Source organism: Ambystoma mexicanum, chromosome 3p (assembly GCF_040938575.1).
Source record: "Ambystoma mexicanum isolate Mex_15411 chromosome 3p, UKY_AmexF1_1, whole genome shotgun sequence".
NCBI classification, from domain to species: Eukaryota; Metazoa; Chordata; class Amphibia; order Caudata; family Ambystomatidae; genus Ambystoma; species Ambystoma mexicanum.
In genome coordinates, this window is record NC_090925.1 from 191643863 (window position 1) to 191665600 (window position 21738).

A 21738-nucleotide genomic window follows, 5' to 3' on the forward strand; every position below is an offset into this window, starting at 1 on the left:
TATAAAGCACCTCCTCGCAGAATGCCCGCGGCTGAGCCCCACATATGAGGGGCCTAAAAATAAATATATATGTAAAATTGAGCTTTATTTTCCATTTAACTTTTAATTCCTGACCGGAATTAACTGCAAGTCCAAGAATGCGAAAGCATTTTCAGGCCGTATTTGAATTTTGTAAAAGTAATTTCGAGACGTGAATACACAACAAAACGTAGTTGGCCTGATGTACAGGTGCGTTTTTGAATGGGAAACCTCCATTTAAAGAGGCTTTGTAAATCAGGCCCAGTGTGGTAAGGTCACCTGGTTCACACGTAAGAATAGTGTACCACCATTAATATGTAAAACCGAATGCTTTTTTCATATTTCGGTGTGTTTTTTGCACAGTAAATTGCACATTTTGTAGGCCATTTTTCCAAAAATTTCTTTTGGGGGGGGGGGGGGGGGGGGGAGTGGGGGTGGGGGTGGGGGGCTTGCGCGCTAGCTACTGAATTCACCCTGGAAAATGTATGCCCCACCAGCTTTCAAACTCACCAGCCGCCACTGCATTTGGCATACCAAACTGGAGGCCAAATGGGTTCACTCTCCTCATATATTGAGGTAAGGGACTTAAAATAGTCCTTCCTTGGTAAAGGCATACATTTTTTCAGGCATCAAGGGTTTAATAATGGATTTGACGCTGGAGGAGGAGTCAACATTTTTTTTCAATGGCGCCATAAGTTATGAAGGGGCACTCTATGTCGATGGCGCAGCTGGCAATGATGGCGCAGCTGGTGTTGATGCCTCTGACGTCTAAGGCGATGTCGAGGGCTTGGCTGGCGTCGAAGGTGCAGCCAGCATCGAGGGCCTCGACTTGTGCTCTCGGCTCAACGGCTCACGATGAGAATCAGTCCTTCGTCAGGGATCGAGGGCATATGGGATTTAGGTCAAGCCCTTTCCTTACTGGCTTCTTTGGAAGGTGCGGTAGGAGCAAGGCTTGGGGTTTCTGCTTTTCAAATATTTTTAGCATCTCTGCTCTATAAGCCTCCCATTCGGCCAGAGTGGATTTTTTTTGTGGGGCAAGATACTCTACCTGGGGAAGTGTCTAACGAAGTCAAAGGTGACCTATGGTGCCTCTTCTTGGACAATGAGGAGTGGTGGGAGCCACTCCTCAAACTCGACCGCTTAACTTTCTTTCTTCCGGGGAGAGTCACCTCTCGACTAGTCGAAGATTTTTTGGGGTTTCGACCTACTGCCAATTTCCCCTTTCGCTCCTTCAAGGCCTTCCCAGTCACCGACTGGCATGTGGAGCAGTCCGAGGTCTTCTGTTCCACCCCGAGACAAGAAACATACGGTGTGGCTCAGTCAATGACATTTTCGAACCACAATCTCGATACATCTTGAACCTGGTATTCGGGGTAGTCGGTGTCGACAAAGAAGACATTTGTCTTGTACGAAGTAATGAAGTCGTATGAAGTAATGAAGCACGCTGTATTTCTAAAAGCAATAGCATTCACAGAAAAACAGAACTGAAGCCAAAGGGCGCTGTACGTGCTACATATGCCTTTGATGACATCCTCGAGATGGAGGCACTTGAGACAGAGTCAACGCCATCGACACACAGCACCCTGTGCCGAAGAAAAAAAATGTTGAAACTGGCTATTGAATGTCAAAGATGAGGAATACGTGGAAGGACACAATCCATTCAAAATATACATTCACAAGTAGGTTTACTTGCAATACACCACTCAATAACTAACCAAGTAAAACAGGCAATTACTCCAATGTAGGTAAAATGATTAAAACCGGTTATAAATACAATTCCCCTTTTAAAAATAAATAAAAAAATAAATAAAAAGAAGTCCAGCCCCAAGCTGTATAGGGCCTAGGTGCCCAAAAGTCAAAGGTTCCAATACAAGGTTCCTCCAGGGAACATGTTCTCTACAGGGATGCAATGGGCTTGAGCTGGTGATTTAAAAAACAGTTCAAAACTATTTCAAATTTTAATAATTTGTCAGAAGACGGGTTGTTCTGCTTTCTTCCAGACCAAAGGCTAACCCAGCAGCAGGATACTTGACCCAGGTTCGACGACCAAAGGTAAGTAAGAGGGAGCAAGGAGACAAAGGGCATTGCACCCAATGTTATCCTATGGAGGACAGGGGAGGGGGCGAGGAAATAGGTACAGGTATGCTTATTTTCCCAGATATCATGGTGGACCACAGTGGGGGGGTGGGAGAGGGGTCGCTGGGAGCACAGTCTTCCGTCCTGTGTTTGGATGGGAGGCGTCTCAGGGTTGCAGGTTCGATAGCTTCTTTCTGTCTGGTGCAACTGCTAGATGCATGCCCAGTTGGTAAGTGCAGACTTTCACGATGCTGACCTCTTGAAGACACTTAACAGTATGGAGGAAGACGAGTTCCAGCGATGATCACTGTTTGCAGGTGACTAGCGTCGTCCTAGTCGCAGTGTAAGAAGCAGCTCCAGAACAGGTTCCCTTGATGCCAATAAGCTAAAAATGTCGGATAAGGCGGCCTTATGGCACAAGCTGGATACCACCCAAGTTCACAGCGTAAACGCGGAACAGCGACAATTCAGGCAAGGGAGCTGGTCAGTCCGCTGGGCAGCCCACGGACACTTCCGAATGTTCTTAGGTCATGCAACCTTGAGGCATTAAAACAAGTTGGTCCTACCGGTCCAAAGTTGAAGCACTGGCATGGGTCTTGAGATAAAACAGAGGAGCAGGGATTTACCTGGCCATTCACTGGAGAGGATGCTGGTCCACTGCAGAAGTCTTCCTCAGGCTTTCTGGCAAAGGATTTCTGGCTCCAACATAGAGCTCAAGAACGGCAGCAGGAGTCCTTCTCTTATGCAAAACTGGAGCTGAAAGCATGTCTAAGTCCACAAATAGAAATAATCTGCACCAAACAGGCAGTAGTGGACCAATCGGGTGCAATTCTGGCTTGACATGCGCCCCAGCAGCAGCCTTTCTGGCAGCAAGGATGTGGACTGGACTAGACAGTCCCCAACCCCCTTCATGTGGCAAACACCAATGTTCACTATCCTGCGAAAGCAGCCTTACTGGGCAAGTGCATGAACTTCTATGGGATTTCCTGACCCGAGAATACAGGAAGACGACCAAATTACAATATGGCCAAAGAACAAGTGAAAATCTTGTGGCATAGACATTTTACACTAGAAAAATAAAAGCACACATTGTAAAAATGTAACTGCTACCACCAGCTTGTTTTTAGGAACATAAAAGTAAACAAAAATCCTAAAATATAAAAATCTTAAGGGGGATACAAAAGAATCCCCATTGCACAGTGCTGTGTGCAATGTAAAAATACAAATTCAAAAGAGAAAGTCTCAGTGCTGACTAGTCAGTTTCCCCATAACAAAGAATCAAAAAGGTAAGTTTAGTGAAGTTGAAGGCTTTAACTTCCCTCAAAAAGTCAAATTCAAAAATAAAGCACAAAGAATGGGATTTCATAGAAAACTATGGAGGGAAAGTTGCAAACATCATATTTTTACTAACACTTCCAACATACAACACCTACAAAGCGGTCATGCACACAGATCAGAGAACTTTCAATTGGCACCATCAACACAAAGCACTGCAATCTGGTATTTTCCCTTTCCGCCTAACTAATCAAACCTAAAAAGTATTTCAAATTGGCCAGAGCGCCTCGAGACCATGCAAATGGCGAGGCTGCAGAGTACAAATCCTACTTCTATCTTCATTTTAGACATTGAGAGTACAAAAGGGTAAATGTTTTTGAACCACGTAACTGTTTATTGTGCCAAAAACAACTTGTGTACATACAAGAAAGCCACTAAATGAAATTTCAGGGGAGTACAAAAAAAAAAAAGTTTTCCTTTGCATGAGGAGTAAAAAGTATGTCATCCAGATGGTGCGTGCAAAAAGTTAACTGCATGGAAACATTCTCATGCGATAGTGGTCCACAATGTGACTGAAAAGCAGGTTTCACTCACAATTAATAGATAAAGCACAGAGTGCAGTAGCACAAGCACCCTCTCACCAGTGAAAAAGATGAGAACTAACACTGAGCGTCCCTTGCATGTAACGAATCTCATGGTCAAATGCTGGCTGGACATTTAGCCTTGCAATCTTCAGAGGTGGTAAATTATTGACTGAGGTAATAATCAGTGCTTACAAGTTGAAGGAAGATTGCATGAACCACTTCATACAGTTAAACACCTGTCTGGATTACCTTTACTGGGACAGGTCTTACTTAGTTTTATTTGTTACAAATGTTTGTTTGTTTTGTCACAGCGCTTGCATAGGTCTAAGAGCCAGGGTTTGAATGTTTGCATTGTATTTGTATTTGTATTTATTTATTTGTATTGCGCACCTTGCCCGGAGGCTTGCGGGCGCATGTTTAGTAGGCAGTTACAAGTTGCAGAGGAGAAGTTACAGGTTCCAGGAGAAGAGGTTAACAGTTACATAGGTAGTGATACAGTATAACATGAACGGTGAAAATGACAATGATACAGTATAACATAACGGGTGAAAATGACATAGATAATAACAACAAAGTAGCAGTACCCAAGGTTACAGTAGAAGGGTACGCGCTGTGAGCAGTTACAAATTTACAGGATGTCTTGTTCCCGTAACCAAAGTTTAGCTTTGGTTTTGAATACGTGGCAAAGCGGAATGTTCCTTAGTGCATTGGGGAGTGAGTTCCAGAGCTTGGCAGCAAGGACCGGAAAACTTGACCCTCCTGCCGAGCGTAATTTGAAGCTGGGGATGTCCAAAGTGTGCGCCTGGGCAGCTCTCAAGGGTCTGGTGGCTGTGTGATGCGAGAAACGTGATATTAAGTAGGCTGGAGCTGCATTGTTCTGTGCCTTGTGTGTGAGCACAAGTGATTTGAGTGATATGCGGTGCAAGATAGGTGACCACTGGATGTTGCGTCTGATAGTGGCTATATGATTCCTTCTAGGTATGTTGAATGCTGCCCTAATGGCGTTGTTTTGTGTGACCTGTAGTTTGTCCAGATTTCTTTGGCTCGTCCCAAGGTATAGGGCATTGCAATAGTCTATTTTGGATAAGATGAGGGTTCTCGCGAGGGTCAGACAATTGTCTGGAGTCAGGAATGGCCTGCAGGCTGTAATCAATTTGCAGGTGTAGGACGATGCAGAGACAACTGCATTGGTTTGTCGTGTGAGGGACAGGGTAGAATCAAGGTAGATTCCTAGAGTTTTGGTGACATTGGCCACTTTGATGTCAATCCCGTCAATAGTGAAGGAATTGTAGTTGGCGTCAAGTTTCGCGAGTTTAGTTTGGGAGCCCAGGATGATTAACTCTGTTTTTTCGTCGTTAAGGCAGAGCCCATGATTGGCCATCCAGGCCTGGATGACGGAGTAGACCGTATTAAGAGATTTTGAATCGGTTACAAAATCACCAGTGATAGGGATGAGTATCTGGGCGTCATCCGCATAATTAGTGTAGGAGACACCCAGATAATCAAGGATATCAAAGAGTGGTTTAGTAAACACATTGTAAAGGGTGGGAGATACACAGGATCCTTGTGGGACTCCACAGGGGACGTGGGAGGGGTCAGCCGCTGCTAGTGGAGAGAAGACCCTCATGGTTCTGTTGGCAAGGAATGAACTGATCCAAGAAGTGGCTGCTTCCGAGAAGTGGGCGGCGATTTTGAGATGATGACAGAGAATTTGGTGGTCAACCAGGTCGAAGGCAGCTGAGAGATCAAGGAGGAGCAGGAGTGCCAATTTGCCCTTGTCTTTCAGGTCCTCGATTTGGGTTTTCAGGTCCAGTAAAGCTGTCTCAGTGCCATGCCTGGGACGGAAACCAGATTGTCTCAGCCCTAGTAGATTGTTGCGTTCGAGATACTCCTGGATTTGGAGATAGGCTGCGCGGTCAAGGATTTTAAGCAGGAAAGGCACAGTGGTGATGGGCCTGTAGTTTGAAGGGTTGCTGGGGTCAAGATTGGCTTTTTTAATTAATGGTATGACCCAGGCATCCTTAAGGTTGTCAGGTACGGTGCTTGATTCAAAGGAGGCATTTATGAAGGAGGTAATAAATGGGGCGAGCTTGGGTGCGGCTTCCTTAATGATGACAGCGGGGCATGCATCACCTTGGCAATTGGAAGGTTTTAGTTTAGATATAATGATTTCTACTTCCTTGATGGAGAGGGGAGAGAAGCTGAATGGTTTGAAGTTGTGTTTGAGTGCTTGTATTTTATAATTCAGGGTGGTGCTCGTTGAACTTGAGAGGTAGTTTTTTTTTGCTTTGATTTTAGTTTGGAGAGTGGTGATTTTGTCTAGTAAAGCATTTTGGATGTTTGTACACCAATCAGTGTCAGGGGTACACTTATTGAGAGGAGCGATAGGGGACTCCAGTTCCTTAAGTATCTTAAACAGTTCCTTAGTGTTAGAGCGGGCTTGGGTGATTCTTTTATTATAAGCTTCCTTTTTGGCAGCAAGGATGGCTTCTTTATAGGCCAGGGTGGCTAGCGTAAGATTATTTTTGTTGGCCAGGGAGGGGATACTTTTCCATGAGGCCTCTGCTTTTCTTTTTTCTTTGCGTAGGTCACGTAGTTGCGGAGTGAACCAAGAGTTCAAGTGGGTCCGTGGTTTTTGTTTACGCAGTTTGATAGGGGCGATAGTATTAAAGGAGAGTTCCGGGACTTTTTTTTTATTGTCCCTACGGGTCGGCCATGTGTTTGTAAGCATAAATCGGTAGATCGTAGGAAACTTTCCTATGGACCTTACCCGACTTTTCGCCCCTTATCGCACTCGAAATCAGCCTCCATTTTGTGATAATCCTATCATTCCGCCGCATCGACCTGGCTCACCTGCCTTTGCGGCACTAAATCAAATCCCCCGCCCCTGAAACAGACTTTATCAAAACATTCATATTCCCCGCCTCTATCCGTGACGTGACTGAGCTGCGTAGGCAAACGCGCCCAGGCGTCTTCTACGCGACTCCACACAGACCCCGGAAATCAACACAGATCAGCTCACAATACAGCGCGCCACAATTCGGAATATGAAACTGTACTTTGAAATCAAACCGCAAGATTGTACATTTGGCAAAGTACGTTTATTGGACATCAAATGTTTAGAGAATATTCAGCGATTTGCATTTTTATTTGCTCACGTTCCAAAAAGTTCGTATTGAGGAACGCGATGGTCCTTTGCTGTACACAGGGTCTTAGAGCATCTCACAATACAGCGCCACAATTCGGAATGTGAAACCGTGGTTTAAAAGCAAACGGCAAGATTGTACATTTGGCAAAGTACGTTTATTGGACATCAAATGTTTAGAGAATATTCAGCGATTTGCATTTTTCTTTGCTCTCGATCCAAATTAGTTCGTCTTGAGGGAAGCGATGTTCGTGTGCAGTACACAGGGTGTTGGTTTACGATAAAAATAAGCTCTTCGGTCGCACTGATAATCGCATGGCTGTTCCAACAACGAGGCACTAGGCCACCACAACGGTAGGTATGTTGCATCTAACCGTTAGTACCGCATAAGGGCATACTTGTACTTGGCGATCGTCCCATAAAATGGTCAGGGTGGTAACGTTGTTCACGCGGAGAAGCAACTGGCGGCTGTAGAAGCCGTCCGCCGGTGTCTGGTACTCGTGACACAGACAGTAGTGAATGATGTACCTAAAAACATAAAAAATGAAATTAGTCTCACCATCAGATCCTTATTAAAATTATTAATTTCATAGCGAGGACAGCGCTACTGGGTGTACACAAGTGTTTAAAGGCGTGGCGAGGCATGGAGGGGGGGGAGTGGAGTACAAGGTAAGTAGCATAAAATAATAAATAAATAGGGCCAGCTGGTGGCAAGTGCAAGGTAAGTGCAGAACAAGTGCTGGGAAGGGGGGGCTGTAGGATACTGAGACAGTCCCCCAGTGCAGGGGTTGACAGGGAGGCAGTGCAGGTGGAGAGTGGAAGGGCCCAGGACTGAGGTCGCAGACAGTGGACCAGTTGTAGCAGGGGAGAGGGAGAGAGAAAGCAGAAGCAAAGAGGAAGGTTTTGAGGTGCTTCAGTAAAAGCAGATGTTTCTCCTCAAGATAGTGCGCGGTAGAAAACAATATGCCACATAGAACGAACAAGTACAACTGAACCCGTCTTTAAAGCCACTGTATAGTAATGAAATTGCGGTATAAACTCATCAAAAGTTACTTACATTATATTTGCATTTTCCATTGTGTCTCTGTGTAGGGCAGACCCGAAACACCACTCCTTCTTTGCCGACGTTACTTCTTCTAATGAACGTGGCTCATCGTTTCGTTTCTGAAATTTTATTCATTATCTTTTCTTAGTCTTTCAGGATGGTCCCGGCCTGTCAAGGTCAAATCACAATAGAACCTTATATTGGGTCGTGGGCCGTTCCGCCACCCGAGCAAAACATCAAAGCAGCTGACCTTCACTTTGAGCGAGCACACATTTCTAGTTAGCTGCAGTTAGTTTTAGGGACATCTTGTCTGCGTGCCTTTTTTTTTTATTGTCCCTATGGGTCGGCCATGTTTTTGCAATACGGAAACATTCTATAATTTTTGTAAAAATGATTTATATTACTGTTTGGTTTAATTGCAATGGGCCTGCAACATGAGGAGACTCGAGAGAACAGACAATCAAATTACAATCATTTAAACCGTGATGTGTATTTCTCAATGAGCTCTGCTTTAGGTGGACATGGAACAGAGGCAATGTTGGGTGGCAATGCAGTTGTCCCCTGCATAGGTTCGTTCACCACTCCATGTATGTGCCTATCGAGGACATCTACGATAAGTCTCTCAATAAACTCATATTGCATATCCTCAAACACTGGTTTGATCACCCATTGTTTACTTCTTTTAGTGAAGGCCTTATTGTAGCGAAGCGTCCCTAAAGTTCCGGTCGTCCTACTTTGTTGACGGCCAACATTATGGTTATGTGCCAAGACCGCTAGAAGAGTCCGATTTTTCATGCCTTCCATGCCAAAATGCAATCTTTTGGGCCTGTACTTTAGGCACATATTGTGGAACACCTCCAAATCTCCTGTGTGGCAGAATTCCGTGAGTCCCCTCAAATCTCTTGTTATAGTTTTATCAAATACAATCTTTTCAATGGCCTTGTGAGTGGGTGATGAAGGAATCAACCACTTCTTCCGTGCCTCCTCTGTGGACAAATGGCCATGTTCACATTTGTGGAAATGCTCATTTGTCGACCATCGATGTACGTTGCTACAGTGCAACATTACTGACCGCCATTTTTCCAGTAGAATTTCCAACGACCCTTCACATGTTTTTGAGCTCCACCAAAGATGGTTGCTGATTGACTTGGACCACTGTGAAATACCTTGCATATCTTTTTTTTTTCCTGCAGCCGACAATTTTTTATTGATTGTTTTTGCAAGATGCCATACGTCAAATTGGTGATTTATAGTTTTGTACTCTTCTCTCATTGTCTTGGCAATTGAAACGTGTCTGTCCGTGGCTATCAGGTCGATCACCATTCCCCGCGATTGTAGTTCTTGCAATGATGCTACAAAGCCAACTTTCTCCATGGCCACTGAGGATGTACTTTGTGACACCTGCACGACCACCGAACTCACAATTTTCTTACTTTCCATGTCCTGAAAGTGGTAGGTGCAGTACTTGGCTGAAAATCCTGGGCTGTCGCACTGTCCATCACCGGCTAGCCTGAAGCGTTTGCCCGCGAATGTACTTTCCATTGACATTTTTTCCATTCTCCAAGCTTCGCTGATGGCTGGAAATAGATAATCGGTTTGGTATTTGTAGAACTGACTTTTCGCAATGAAATGGATTCCCACAAACTGAAAGAAATACTGTAACTTTTTAAAACTTGAACCACTAAAAAGTGCGGCCGCTGCACAAAGTAGATTGCCTGCTGGCAGTTGCCCCAGCATGGGTTGTGCAGACCATGCGAACGGATGATATTGTGTACAGGTGGCATGTATTTTAAGGTTAGTGCCTCGAATTGCACGAGTCACATTAATCAATGGCTCCCCACATACTTCCCCACCAACCGAATGCCCACATTTCATCATCATAATAATATCCATCAAACAGCTATCGAATACAATGAATTTGGCCTCTTTCCTTATACTGTCACTCTGCATCCCAGCTGGTTCGGCCTGTAACGTTGAGGACATGTCACTCGCATGAAAGGTACAATCTCTGATATCGTCTTCCGCTATGCTGAGTGATATTGATGGTGTTTCATTGTCGTCCACGTCATTCTCTTCCATTGCAACATCTGTTCCTTGTCCGGAGATGGGAGAAAAAAACAATGTCTTCAACTTTCGCGCGCTCTTATTTTTTGCGGGTGTGGATTCTGTGAATTGATCTCCGACTGCATCCAAACTACCAGGAGGACATTCACTATCAATGGCTGGTGGTGGTATAGCTCCGTTGTCAATCACTTCATATTCTTCCCATTGGCACGATGCATCTCCAGTCTCAAGTCCCTGCCAAAAGGTTTGACAAGCAACATCTCTCGTTCGCTTCACTGTCTGTGTAGATCTAGTTCTTACACCCACTCGCAACTAGAGGACAGATTAGAAAAGGGATGTTCAGTTTAAACACAACTTACAGTATTGAACTATTGACAGTGAAAGACAACATAATATAGTGAACAGGACACTAACCTTCTTTTGCTTTCTTTTCTTTGAAACTTTCTTGCCTCGAACTTCAACATCTGGACGCTGTTGCTCCGACTCGTGTGTGCATGTCTCCACTTCCTCTCGCGCTGCAACGACTATATTTTCATGATAAGCACATCCATCACTCACTGAGGCTCCATCGACTCCCTGAAACATAGAACTTTCATTAGTATGTATAATAATATTGAAAACACAAAATGTACTTGGGGACCAATACCCATACGTACATCTCAATAGCAAAACACGAATGAACGCATTGTGTAGAACATTCAAACGACAATACTTCACGCATTGTTGATCTAGTTAGATTGAACTGTCAAGATCCATACCTCGGGCTCCGCATAGACTTCCATTGATGATATTATTGAAGATGACGCTTCAGCAACTCCCTGAAACACAGTAATTGCATTACTATGCTTTTCTATTTTGTTAAAAAGAACATAAACTTTGAGCAGGCGTCAACGGCTCATCTAAATAGACCTGCACAAATGATCAGTTGTCTAAAATAAATAATGGATATGTAAATATGATTCGATTTGCTCGATCGTTGGAAGTGTCACCACCCAGAGATCTGCATCAACTACTAGGGGTGATGTTCTTGTAGAAGAAGCTCCGTCATCTCCCTGAAACATAGTACTTGCGTTAATAAAGAAGGAAGTATAGCGGATGTAATCACGTCATATGATTTCGCTTGATCGAACTGTCAGTATCCATACCTCGAAATGCATAAGAACATCAAGGGACGATGTAACTGCGGTGCACACTTCTGCAAGCTGTTGCGCCGACCCGTAACTGCATGCTCCCCCTTCTACTTGGACTAATGCTCCATCGACTCCCTGAAACATAGGACTTTCATTAGTAATGAACACAATATTGAAAAAAGAAGACAAATAGGAGGGCGACGACAGAAGGACATATCAATGGCTAAAAACGAAAGAAACATTGTGTGTAACAATCACGCTACAAGAATGCAAGATCTGATGATCTCCATCGATGGAACTGTCCGGAAACGTACCTCGAGCATCTGAGTGACATCTACGGTTGTCGTCAATGCGTTGGACTCCTCAGCATCTCCCTGAAAGACAGTACTTGCATTATTTTGGATAACAATAATTATAACTGAAAACAAAGACTAGAGGACGAGTACAAGGGTGTACCATTAGGTAAAATAATTACACGATCAATTAAAACTATTGATTTACATGCCTAAAACAAGTCAGTGTCAGAATAGCTAAGTAAGATTACCCGATAGGCGCTTGAAGTGGCTGATGACTGCAATAACGACACGGATGGAGAATCTTCCGCCTTCATATTGAGTGGATACATAAATGGGGAAATTATTGTTAGCTAATGCTACACACTACCGCAAGGCCGAGAGATAAATACGTAAACTTGACTCACCAGTGGAGGGATGTGGACGAATAGAGTGGGAATAGCGGTTGAGAGCAATTTTCGCCTCGCTCGCGGTGTTTTCTTCTTTATTAGCAATGATGTGGAGTACATGTCTGGGCTAAAGTGCCTGCTGCAGATGCGGTATCGATCACCCCTCTTGTCCGCAAAGACTTCTAGGACTCTACTTTCTAGCTCAGAGGCTGGATATCCGCAATATCGGACCCATTCTCTTATCTGATCTATTGTCTTAGGGAAAACATGCATTATAGTACCTTCAGATTTGTTATGGGTCTTCGAAGGGCAACCGCCAATGGAACAGGCAGGCATTATGGAAAGTTCTGAAAAGTAAAGATCAACAATTCTCTATGAATACCAATGTGTTAAAACAGTAAATGACACATAAAAGGTTCAATGCAAGGTCCGTTTTGGTTCTTGGAACTATACACGTTATTCACATGCGGATAAGTATTTCAATAACTTTCAAAAAATAGAAAAAGTAATTTGACTAAACTCAGAACATGTGACTAGTTCCTTGCATGTACTGTCGTGAACGAAAAGAAAACATGGATGCAATTTGATGACTACTAGCAAATAGATATAAATTAAAAAATTGGACGCAAAATGATTATGGTACATGGACTTACCTTGACGAACAAACAGTTAGATGCAGGGATCAGAGTAGTTTCTTGTCGTAGAACAGGGAGCAGTTCACAGGTTGCAAACTGACGAGTTTGCTCAAAGTGGTCACGGAAGTTCACAGAGACGAAGAGCAGATAACCAGCACCTTCACGGGTTGACTAGCAAAGCGCAAAGAAGTTCTCATTAGAAATATGAAGTGGGTTATAAAGAATTCGAACCAGGGGTGTGTTTGTGAATGAATGACGTGTATATGTCGTGGCATTATGTGGATTGCAGGGGGCCGTCCAGCGTGAGGGGGATGCTTGGCAGGAGACACGGGGTCTGGAGGTAGACATGGGAACAACAAACCCATGCTCTATAGACCACTTTGAAGTGTACATGGTCTTTGGCACCTCTTGGCCTTTATCGCTCCCTGACAGCTCCACTTGCCAGCAGCTCAAGTACCCCGGTGCGAACTGCCTTTGATAGGGCGGGGGGTGGATCGGGGCGGTGGTCGTGCAGACAAGACACAGGAAGACTCGTGAATGGAGACACACTTATGTGGATTGCAGGGGGCCGTCCAGCGTGAGGGGGATGCTTGGCAGGAGACACGGGGTCTGGAGGTAGACATGGGAACAACAAACCCATGCTCTATAGACCACTTTGAAGTGTACATGGTCTTTGGCACCTCTTGGCCTTTATCGCTCCCTGACAGCTCCACTTGCCAGCAGCTCAAGTACCCCGGTGCGAACTGCCTTTGATAGGGCGGGGGGTGGATCGGGGCGGTGGTCGTGCAGACAAGACACAGGAAGACTCGTGAATGGAGACACACTTATGTGGATTGCAGGGGGCCGTCCAGCGTGAGGGGGATGCTTGGCAGGAGACACGGGGTCTGGAGGTAGACATGGGAACAACAAACCCATGCTCTATAGACCACTTTGAAGTGTACATGGTCTTTGGCACCTCTTGGCCTTTATCGCTCCCTGACAGCTCCACTTGCCAGCAGCTCAAGTACCCCGGTGCGAACTGCCTTTGATAGGGCGGGCGGTGGATCGGGGCGGTGGTCGTGCAGACAAGACACAGGAAGACTCGTGAATGGAGACACACTTATGTGGATTGCAGGGGGCCGTCCAGCGTGAGGGGGATGCTTGGCAGGAGACACGGGGTCTGGAGGTAGACATGGGAACAACAAACCCATGCTCTATAGACCACTTTGAAGTGTACATGGTCTTTGGCACCTCTTGGCCTTTATCGCTCCCTGACAGCTCCACTTGCCAGCAGCTCAAGTACCCCGGTGCGAACTGCCTTTGATAGGGCGGGCGGTGGATCGGGGCGGTGGTCGTGCAGACAAGACACAGGAAGACTCGTGAATGGAGACACACTTATGTGGATTGCAGGGGGCCGTCCAGCGTGAGGGGGATGCTTGGCAGGAGACACGGGGTCTGGAGGTAGACATGGGAACAACAAACCCATGCTCTATAGACCACTTTGAAGTGTACATGGTCTTTGGCACCTCTTGGCCTTTATCGCTCCCTGACAGCTCCACTTGCCAGCAGCTCAAGTACCCCGGTGCGAACTGCCTTTGATAGGGCGGGGGGTGGATCGGGGCGGTGGTCGTGCAGACAAGACCCGTTTGCCGCAGGGCCTCACCAAGGAGAGGCCATCTAACTGAATGTAAGAGGATGGCTGCAGGATCTACTACATGGAAGGCAGGGGGGTGAGTTTATAAATACCTCACCCTCCCAGGAGAATATACACTAGATTCATTTAAAAAATCAAAACAACCATTGTTAAAATATATGTTGGGCTTTATTTTAGATTTTAATTAAACATAAATAATAAACATTACACATTGTAAAGTTGAGGTTGCAGCACATCGAGGGAAAATCCGCGGTATTGTCCACTGTCACTGGGGAAATGTTGTCTAATGGCAAGTACCGCACAGGCAGGTATTACTCTCCGAACGCGGTGTCCGAGCCTCCCGTGAAGCCACCAAGTGAAGCAACGATAGGCCACCAGCCTGTACCACCTGTGAAAAAAAAAGATGCAAACTGTATTAAACTGACCAAACTTTCTTATCAATGTCGATTCAGGTAACACATGTCATTTTCCTTAGAAAAAAATTATATCTAGAAAATGCACTATATGGAACCAATTTACATGCGTTCCAATGAGATGTAAATGTAATTTTATATGTGGGAGACGACCATGAAATAGTGGTGGCATCACTGACATCACAAACAGAGTATACTTACTCGTTACTCGGATTACGCGGACGAACAGTGCCACGAAGTTCGTGCATAAGCACCATCATCATCCTCAACACTGTCCGTGAGAGGCAGGCTTCCCTGAACTCTGGCAGCTCGGTGATGCATTGCGGACTTTGCTCGCCTTCCTGCTGACTTTGCTCGCTTTCCGAAATGTAGGCCAAGCACCCGGAATTTTCACGGCAGCAGCAGTTCTCCTCCTCAGTTGGCATTAGCTCGCACCGATTGCACGTGCACCAGGTGGAGACGCCGTCCATGCGACATGGTCCAGGCTCTTCATCCGTTGACTGGTCCTCCCAACTGCCGTCCGAATCCCCATCGTTTTCGCGTGCTTGCCTTTCCAGTAGTTCTTCCTCTGTGTACTCGGGCTCGTACATATACGGCATTATTGTGGCCATTGTGCGGTAAAGATAGTAAAATAATTTATAGCGGTGGTACTGGTATCTGTTCACACGGGCTACAAGCGGCGAAGGTAGCTGACCAGAGCACTGAAACGAGTCACAGAATACTCAAAGTAACACAGAGAGAGGAATGGAATCGAAAATCTGCTGCTGTATGTTGTGAAACGGTCTGTTTATACTTATTGGGGAAAGAGGCGTCCTGCCATTTCCATGGCAACACGTCAATAGCTGAGGCGCAGCGATTGTTGACACGAGACGTGCTTGAAATGGGCAGTACGCGTCTGCTGATGTCAGGCTCAGGGGCGGGGGATTTGATTTAGTGCCGCAAAGGCAGGTGAGCCAGGTCGATGCGGCGGAATGATAGGATTATCACAAAATGGAGGCTGATTTCGAGTGCGATAAGGGGCGAAAAGTCGGGTAAGGTCCATAGGAAAGTTTCCTACGATCTACCGATTTATGCTTACAAACACATGGCCGACCCGTAGGGACAATAAAAAAAAAGTCCCGGAACTCTCCTTTAAGGGCTTTTAGCATAACACGATTATAAGTGTCTACTAATGCTGTGGGGTCAGTGCAGGACTCTGAAGCTGCGTGCAATAATGGGAGGATGAGTGGTAAGAGTTTCTCAACAGTGATGTCTTTTTTATTCCGTGTGCGCGTGGGCGGTGCGAGGTTTTGTGTGTCCTCAGTCTGAAAGGCTGTGAAACATGTGATTGGTGTAATAGCAATCACTCAAACTTGAGCAAGGGCCCGGATGCCGCCGACCATTTATAATACCATTTACCACATTGGCTCCAAGTTAAGGTTGGTGGATGTTTAAACTAGACATTCCATACTCACCCATGCCTCAAAGTTTTGAGGTGGAGTGATTTCCATACTTTTTACAATTAGAGTGTAAACTAAATTGTAAGAGTAATAGTGATTTGCGTGTGAAATAGTGCCAAATGTATGCGACGACAGGCAACCAAAACATGAATAGACTTGAAAATGAAGACAACACATTAGAAAGAAAACAGTTGTGTAACAAATATGTCTGGCTTCAAACAATGCATATTTGTGAAAGCCTTTTCCTAAACACTAATGTGTATGAACACACCCTATAGACAGCCTTTGATAAATGCACAGAACGCTGAACTCGAAAAAAAAACTTGCGTGCAATGCAAGCATGGACTATTAAAAAAAGAACAATCTTTGTTACCAAGGACACTCCCCATTACTGACAGGACACTAACATGGAACCAAAATAAACATGTATGCATACTTCTCGCTGTGAGACTCTAGATACAAAACACAGTAGAACTTAAACAAAGGAACCATTTGTTATCTCAGTGTCTGCTGTGTCTTTCAGAAAATATTGTTGCCAAATGTCTTGTGTTCAGGCGGCTTCCCTACGGGCCTGCGATTTCATCCAGACCGATAATCAAGATTCTCTGGTTTCTGTCAAGTCACCTGCCCTCTGCTCTCCAAAGGTGCGATAATAAAGGCGCACAGAAACATCAAATCGGTCGCATTTGCAAGATTTGATTGTGTAAAAAGGCCTGGTACGAACGATGCTTATCTGGAGGCCTGCATACATTACCTAACATTTTTCCAGTTTGACTTTAAAGACTAGAGTGTTGAAAAAGACCTATGCAGGCAAGTCGAATTTGGGGGCCAGTAAAGATAGACCATGACCTGCTGCTGGGGTACAGTGCAACTAGTAGCCAATGTTGTAGGTTCAGATATCAGGTGTGATCCACTAGCAATGGCTAGGAAAGCGTGGGGTTGCTCGAAGTGCCATGGGCCTTTGCTTAATGTTTCCGTTCCTGGTCCTTTTATAAGGCTAAGCCTCCAACTAGGTTTTCAGCAGATTGGCTCCTGGGGCTGACAGCTATTTTAGTCATGCAGGATCAAGTAGGAACATATCCTGTAGGAGCAGAAAGTACTGGGGACTTGTAACGCAGATGTGGTAGTTTCTTCTGGTCTTGAAATGTTGAATACCTGTAGATCCTAGGAGCACTACTCCTTCAGTGTGATCTCAGACCGATACCAGAGCAGTACTTTCAATGACCCTGAAACTGGAGTCATCATCTAGCGCTCGTTCGTGTGATTCACAAACGCAAGAGGAAGATTCCCATAACATACAAAAACAATTTTTTAAAACTCAAATAAATCCACAACAAATCTACATTGCATGCAGCCGAAAACAAACACCAGAGTCAACAGTACTGTAACAATGAAATAGTAATGATGGCACTTAATACATTGATTGTAGCTCCATTCTAGCTCTCTCACTAGACAAGGCCGTGCTCTACCACCACCACCCATTTTCTCAAACTCACCGTCACCAGCCAACAGCAGACATACTTGTAGAGTATAATCTTGCCCCAGAAGGTCAGGTAAACACAGCGGAACCAGAAAGGCTGATCCTGTGAGAAGAGAACAGAGGAAATTAATTATATAGCATGTGGTAACAAATCTACGTTTTTCAGAAAATCTCTACCAACTAACAATAGAACAGCTAGACATCATGTTGACAAACAGGCTTGCAAGTGCTTCTGCATGGCACAGATGGCTTTATAGCGGCACCAGTCTCACTCTCTGATTAAATACCGTGACTGACTATGGGATCCCCTGTTGTGCTAATGTAGGTCTGCTCAAACGAGGACCTTTGCCAAAGCCATATTGTAATCTCCCTGTTGCAATTCCCCTTGCAGCTCCCTCATGTACACACTTTTTCTTCTCTAGTAGCTATTTGATTCGATACAGGTGTATAAAGCACTTGTTGGGAAAGTTTCTTTTTGCAGCTTTCCTCACATAGACTTCTATAGGACACCCTTTCCTTTTTGCTTGGTGTTGAACCCGGTCCTGACTTTTTGAAAGCAAATCAAGTCTTATTCTTTACTTCCATTGTCCTTTTGCTCATCCCTATGGAGAAACTGACTAGTCCCTAAGACTATCAGTACTGAGAGACTAAGGCGCTGTTTGCACATTTCTTGCATTGTTATAATTGCACACATCTGCCTACAGTGAAGTGTGGTTAAGATACCTTGTATCCTCATAACTTTTTCTCGATTGGCTTTTTAGTTACTTTTACAATGTGCCTAGGACGAGCCGGTGGCAGCTGCTATTTTTCTACTGTGTTTTGGTAATTTTACTTGACCACACTACCAGAATGGCTAACTACGGGTGGCTAGCATACCAAGATGGCCGTGCCATGAGATTTCCGCTTGTCCTTTGGTCATACTGTTCTTTGGCCTTTTTCTGGTAGAAGGCCCATTCCCAGGGACAGCTGCTACTTTCACAGGCAAAGTGGCAGTTTGTGTGTGAGCCCAGATGTGCGGGCTGGACTTCTGGTCCCAGTACACATTTGGGTGCCTGAACGTGTTGCTGTTTGAACAGAGCAGATCCTTACCATTGTTGGGCTTGGGCAAACTCCCAGCCTAAATCTTGGATAAAAGGAGTGATCCTACAGCCAATTAAAAGACTGTCGGAATCAAGGTATGTACGAAGAGGAGCAGCCAATTGACAAGAGGGCAACCCCTGCAGCGGACCAACACCACCTCCAGTGAGGCCTTGCTCCTCTGGTCACACGAAGACCCTGATCAGTGCTTCGAAGACTGGGCCACTAGGAACAACCGGTCTTGATCCCTGCTAGAGGATCTGAGTTTGAAAGGGTCCTTGGATGAACCGGTGGACATGCTAGCCCACTACTGCGATCCTTTGCTGCAGCTGTCACCATTCCAAGTGGATCATTGCAACAGGGAGGAACTTCAACTTTTATAACAAGACGTCTGCGTTTGTCAGCCTTCTTGCATCAACAGAAGCTATGCAGAGCCTGCTATGTTCATCCATTGAAGATGACCTGTTACCGCCTGACCATGGTGACACCCATTGCAATCAGTCTCCATCGCATTCTAGGTGTGTGCTGTGGCTTACATCTTTTTGTTGAGGTGTTCTGCTGAAAGCGGACTGGAACCAAGTACTATGAACGATCCAAATGATATCCCAAACCGAAAGATCAAATTACTTTGCCCTGGTAATCTTTCGACTGGATGTTCCTCCCGCATACCCCTCACCTTATGATATCTCTATCCAGCGTCATTTACTTTTGAAAAATAAGTTTGGTAGAGGGCGCTGTGCGTCATCAACTCGATGTCCCTCAACAGCCTCCATTCGCTCTCGAGGCCGACGTGTACCCATGGTATATATAGTACGCACCGCACCAGTTACTTCAGGTCCTAGTTTTTCAGCTTCCAGTATCAGAATAACAGACTCTGCGAGGTCAAAAGGACCAGGCACTGAAAAAATAAAAAGGTATAAAAACATGGAAATTCTACTGAGGACTAGGATGGGAGAGGCGATGAGGAATACGTGGGAGGAACATACAGTCGTAAGAACATTACCTGTGATAAGTAATTAGTTCTTCGAAGGGATTGTGTCCTCCCACGTATTCCTCATTTTATGATGCACTCCCAAAGCAGTATTGTACTGGGGCTGGAGTAAGTATGTATGATTTGTATGTATGATTTGTCATTAATGCTGTGAAGCACAGCCTTCCCGAATCCTGCCTCCAGTCCCAATGCAGAGTATAGACAGTAATGTTTTGTGAACGTATGTAAAGATGACCAAGTGGCTGCCACACAGCTTTCTTGTACCGGCATCCCTCTCTGCAAAGCCGATGATGAAGTGGCCACACCTTGTCGAATGTGCTCGCAAGCCCACAGGATCGTCATCCCCGGCTAAACTATAGCATACAGTGATGCACAGAATTATTCAGTGGGTTAAGGTTTGTTCTGTCTCTGCCAGACCTAGTCTGTGTCCAGTGTACCCAACAAACTGGTAGTATTGCCTCACCTTTGCCATACGATCGATGTAAAAGCAAAAAGCCCTTTTGGGGTCAAGTCGATGGAAGTCCCTCCACCTCCTTATCGGGGCGAGGTGGAGGGTAAAAGGTTGAAAGAACGGTTTTCCGAGCTGAAATTCCAAAACCACCTTTGGAAGATAAGTGTCGACTCTAAAAACGCCTTACTTCTTAAAGAAGGTGGTACTGGCGGTTTGCATAACAGAGCCTGCAATTCGCCCGCTTTGCATGACCACGTTATGGCAGTTAAGGATAACATTAAATACAGTTTTCCTAACGGATAAGAATGAAGAGACTGAAAGGGAGCGCACAGAAGGTATTTCAGAACCAACTTTAAATCCCAAACGAGAACCACAAAAGGGACTTGAGGAAGTACATTTGTGAGCCCTTTCAAGAATTGCACCACAATTGGCATTTTGAAATAAAATGCTTGCTAAGGCGTGTGCTTAAAGATGGATAGCGACAACACGTACCCATTCACAGTATCAATCTGGACTCCAGATTAGCAAAATGTAGCAAGAAAGATAACAGCATAGGTGTATCACACATAAAAGGGTCCAAATTCTTATCTCTGCACCAGCTGCAAAACCTTTTCCAATGGCAACGATAGAGATTTCGTTGCAGGCCTTCTGGCTGAAAGCAAAACTTCCATCACGTCTTTAGGGAGGACCCAATCCTTACATCACAACCTCTCAGAAACAAGGCGTTAAAGTTGAGAGTTTTGACCATGATGGAGAATCCAACCCCCCACCGCCTCTTGCGAGAGAAGGTCCTCTCTATGCAGAAGCCATATTGGAGGGCAGATGGACATGTCTAGAAGGTCCGGGTGCCACATCTTCCTGGCCAAATCTGGAGCAATCAGGATCACAGATTGCCTGAATTTTCTCAACCTCCTGATAATGTGAGGAATGGCGGGGATGGGAGGAAACGCGTACATGAGTGGAAACTCCCAATCCACCACGAACACTTCGCCTAGAGATACTCCCGGAGGAAATTACATGGAGCTTAACAGCTCAAACTTCCCGTTGACACTGGCCGCAAACAGAACTACTTGAGGGGTTCCCCAAAGGGTGAAGATCTCGACTTCCTGAGCTAGACTCACGAGTGGAACTAGCTCAGGAAAGTCCTTAAAGAGCTCTTCACCTGCTCAAAGTGTCTGCTGCAGTGTTCTCTCCGGCTAGGTGAACTGCTGATAGGGAAGATCCCTTCTCGAAGTGCCCAGAACCTGAGCTGCATTGCCTCGCTGCATAGTGGTAGTGACTCTACACCTTTTTTCTTGTTGAGATAGTACGTGGCCACTGTGTTGTCTGTCATTATCAGGACATTCTTTCCCCATACAGAGGGCAGGAAGGCCTTTGGCGCTAATCCGATTGCCCTCCGCTACAAAAGGTTGATGTGTAGTTTGGACTTCAAATGGAGAACGACGACCACTGACTGTCAGATCGTTGGCATGGGATCCCTACCCGTGAGAGAGGTATCCGTAACTACAGTCTCTGGCTAAGGTTACCAGAAAGGTTCCCCTTTTAGAACTTTGTCCTTGTAAACCCACCAAAGGAGATCCAGAGTGACCCTGCTCGGAAC

General features: G+C 45.3%; 1 protein-coding gene across 1 annotated transcript in view; it reads right to left on the reverse strand.

Moving 5' to 3' along the window:
* LPCAT3 (lysophosphatidylcholine acyltransferase 3) overlaps positions 1-21738 on the reverse strand; it is a 754956-nt gene that overhangs the window by 314126 nt on the left and 419092 nt on the right. Inside the window, exon 8 of the mRNA XM_069650601.1 lies at positions 17636-17722. Coding sequence (XP_069506702.1) covers positions 17636-17722 — 87 coding nt within the window. The remainder of the gene's footprint in view (positions 1-17635; positions 17723-21738) is intronic.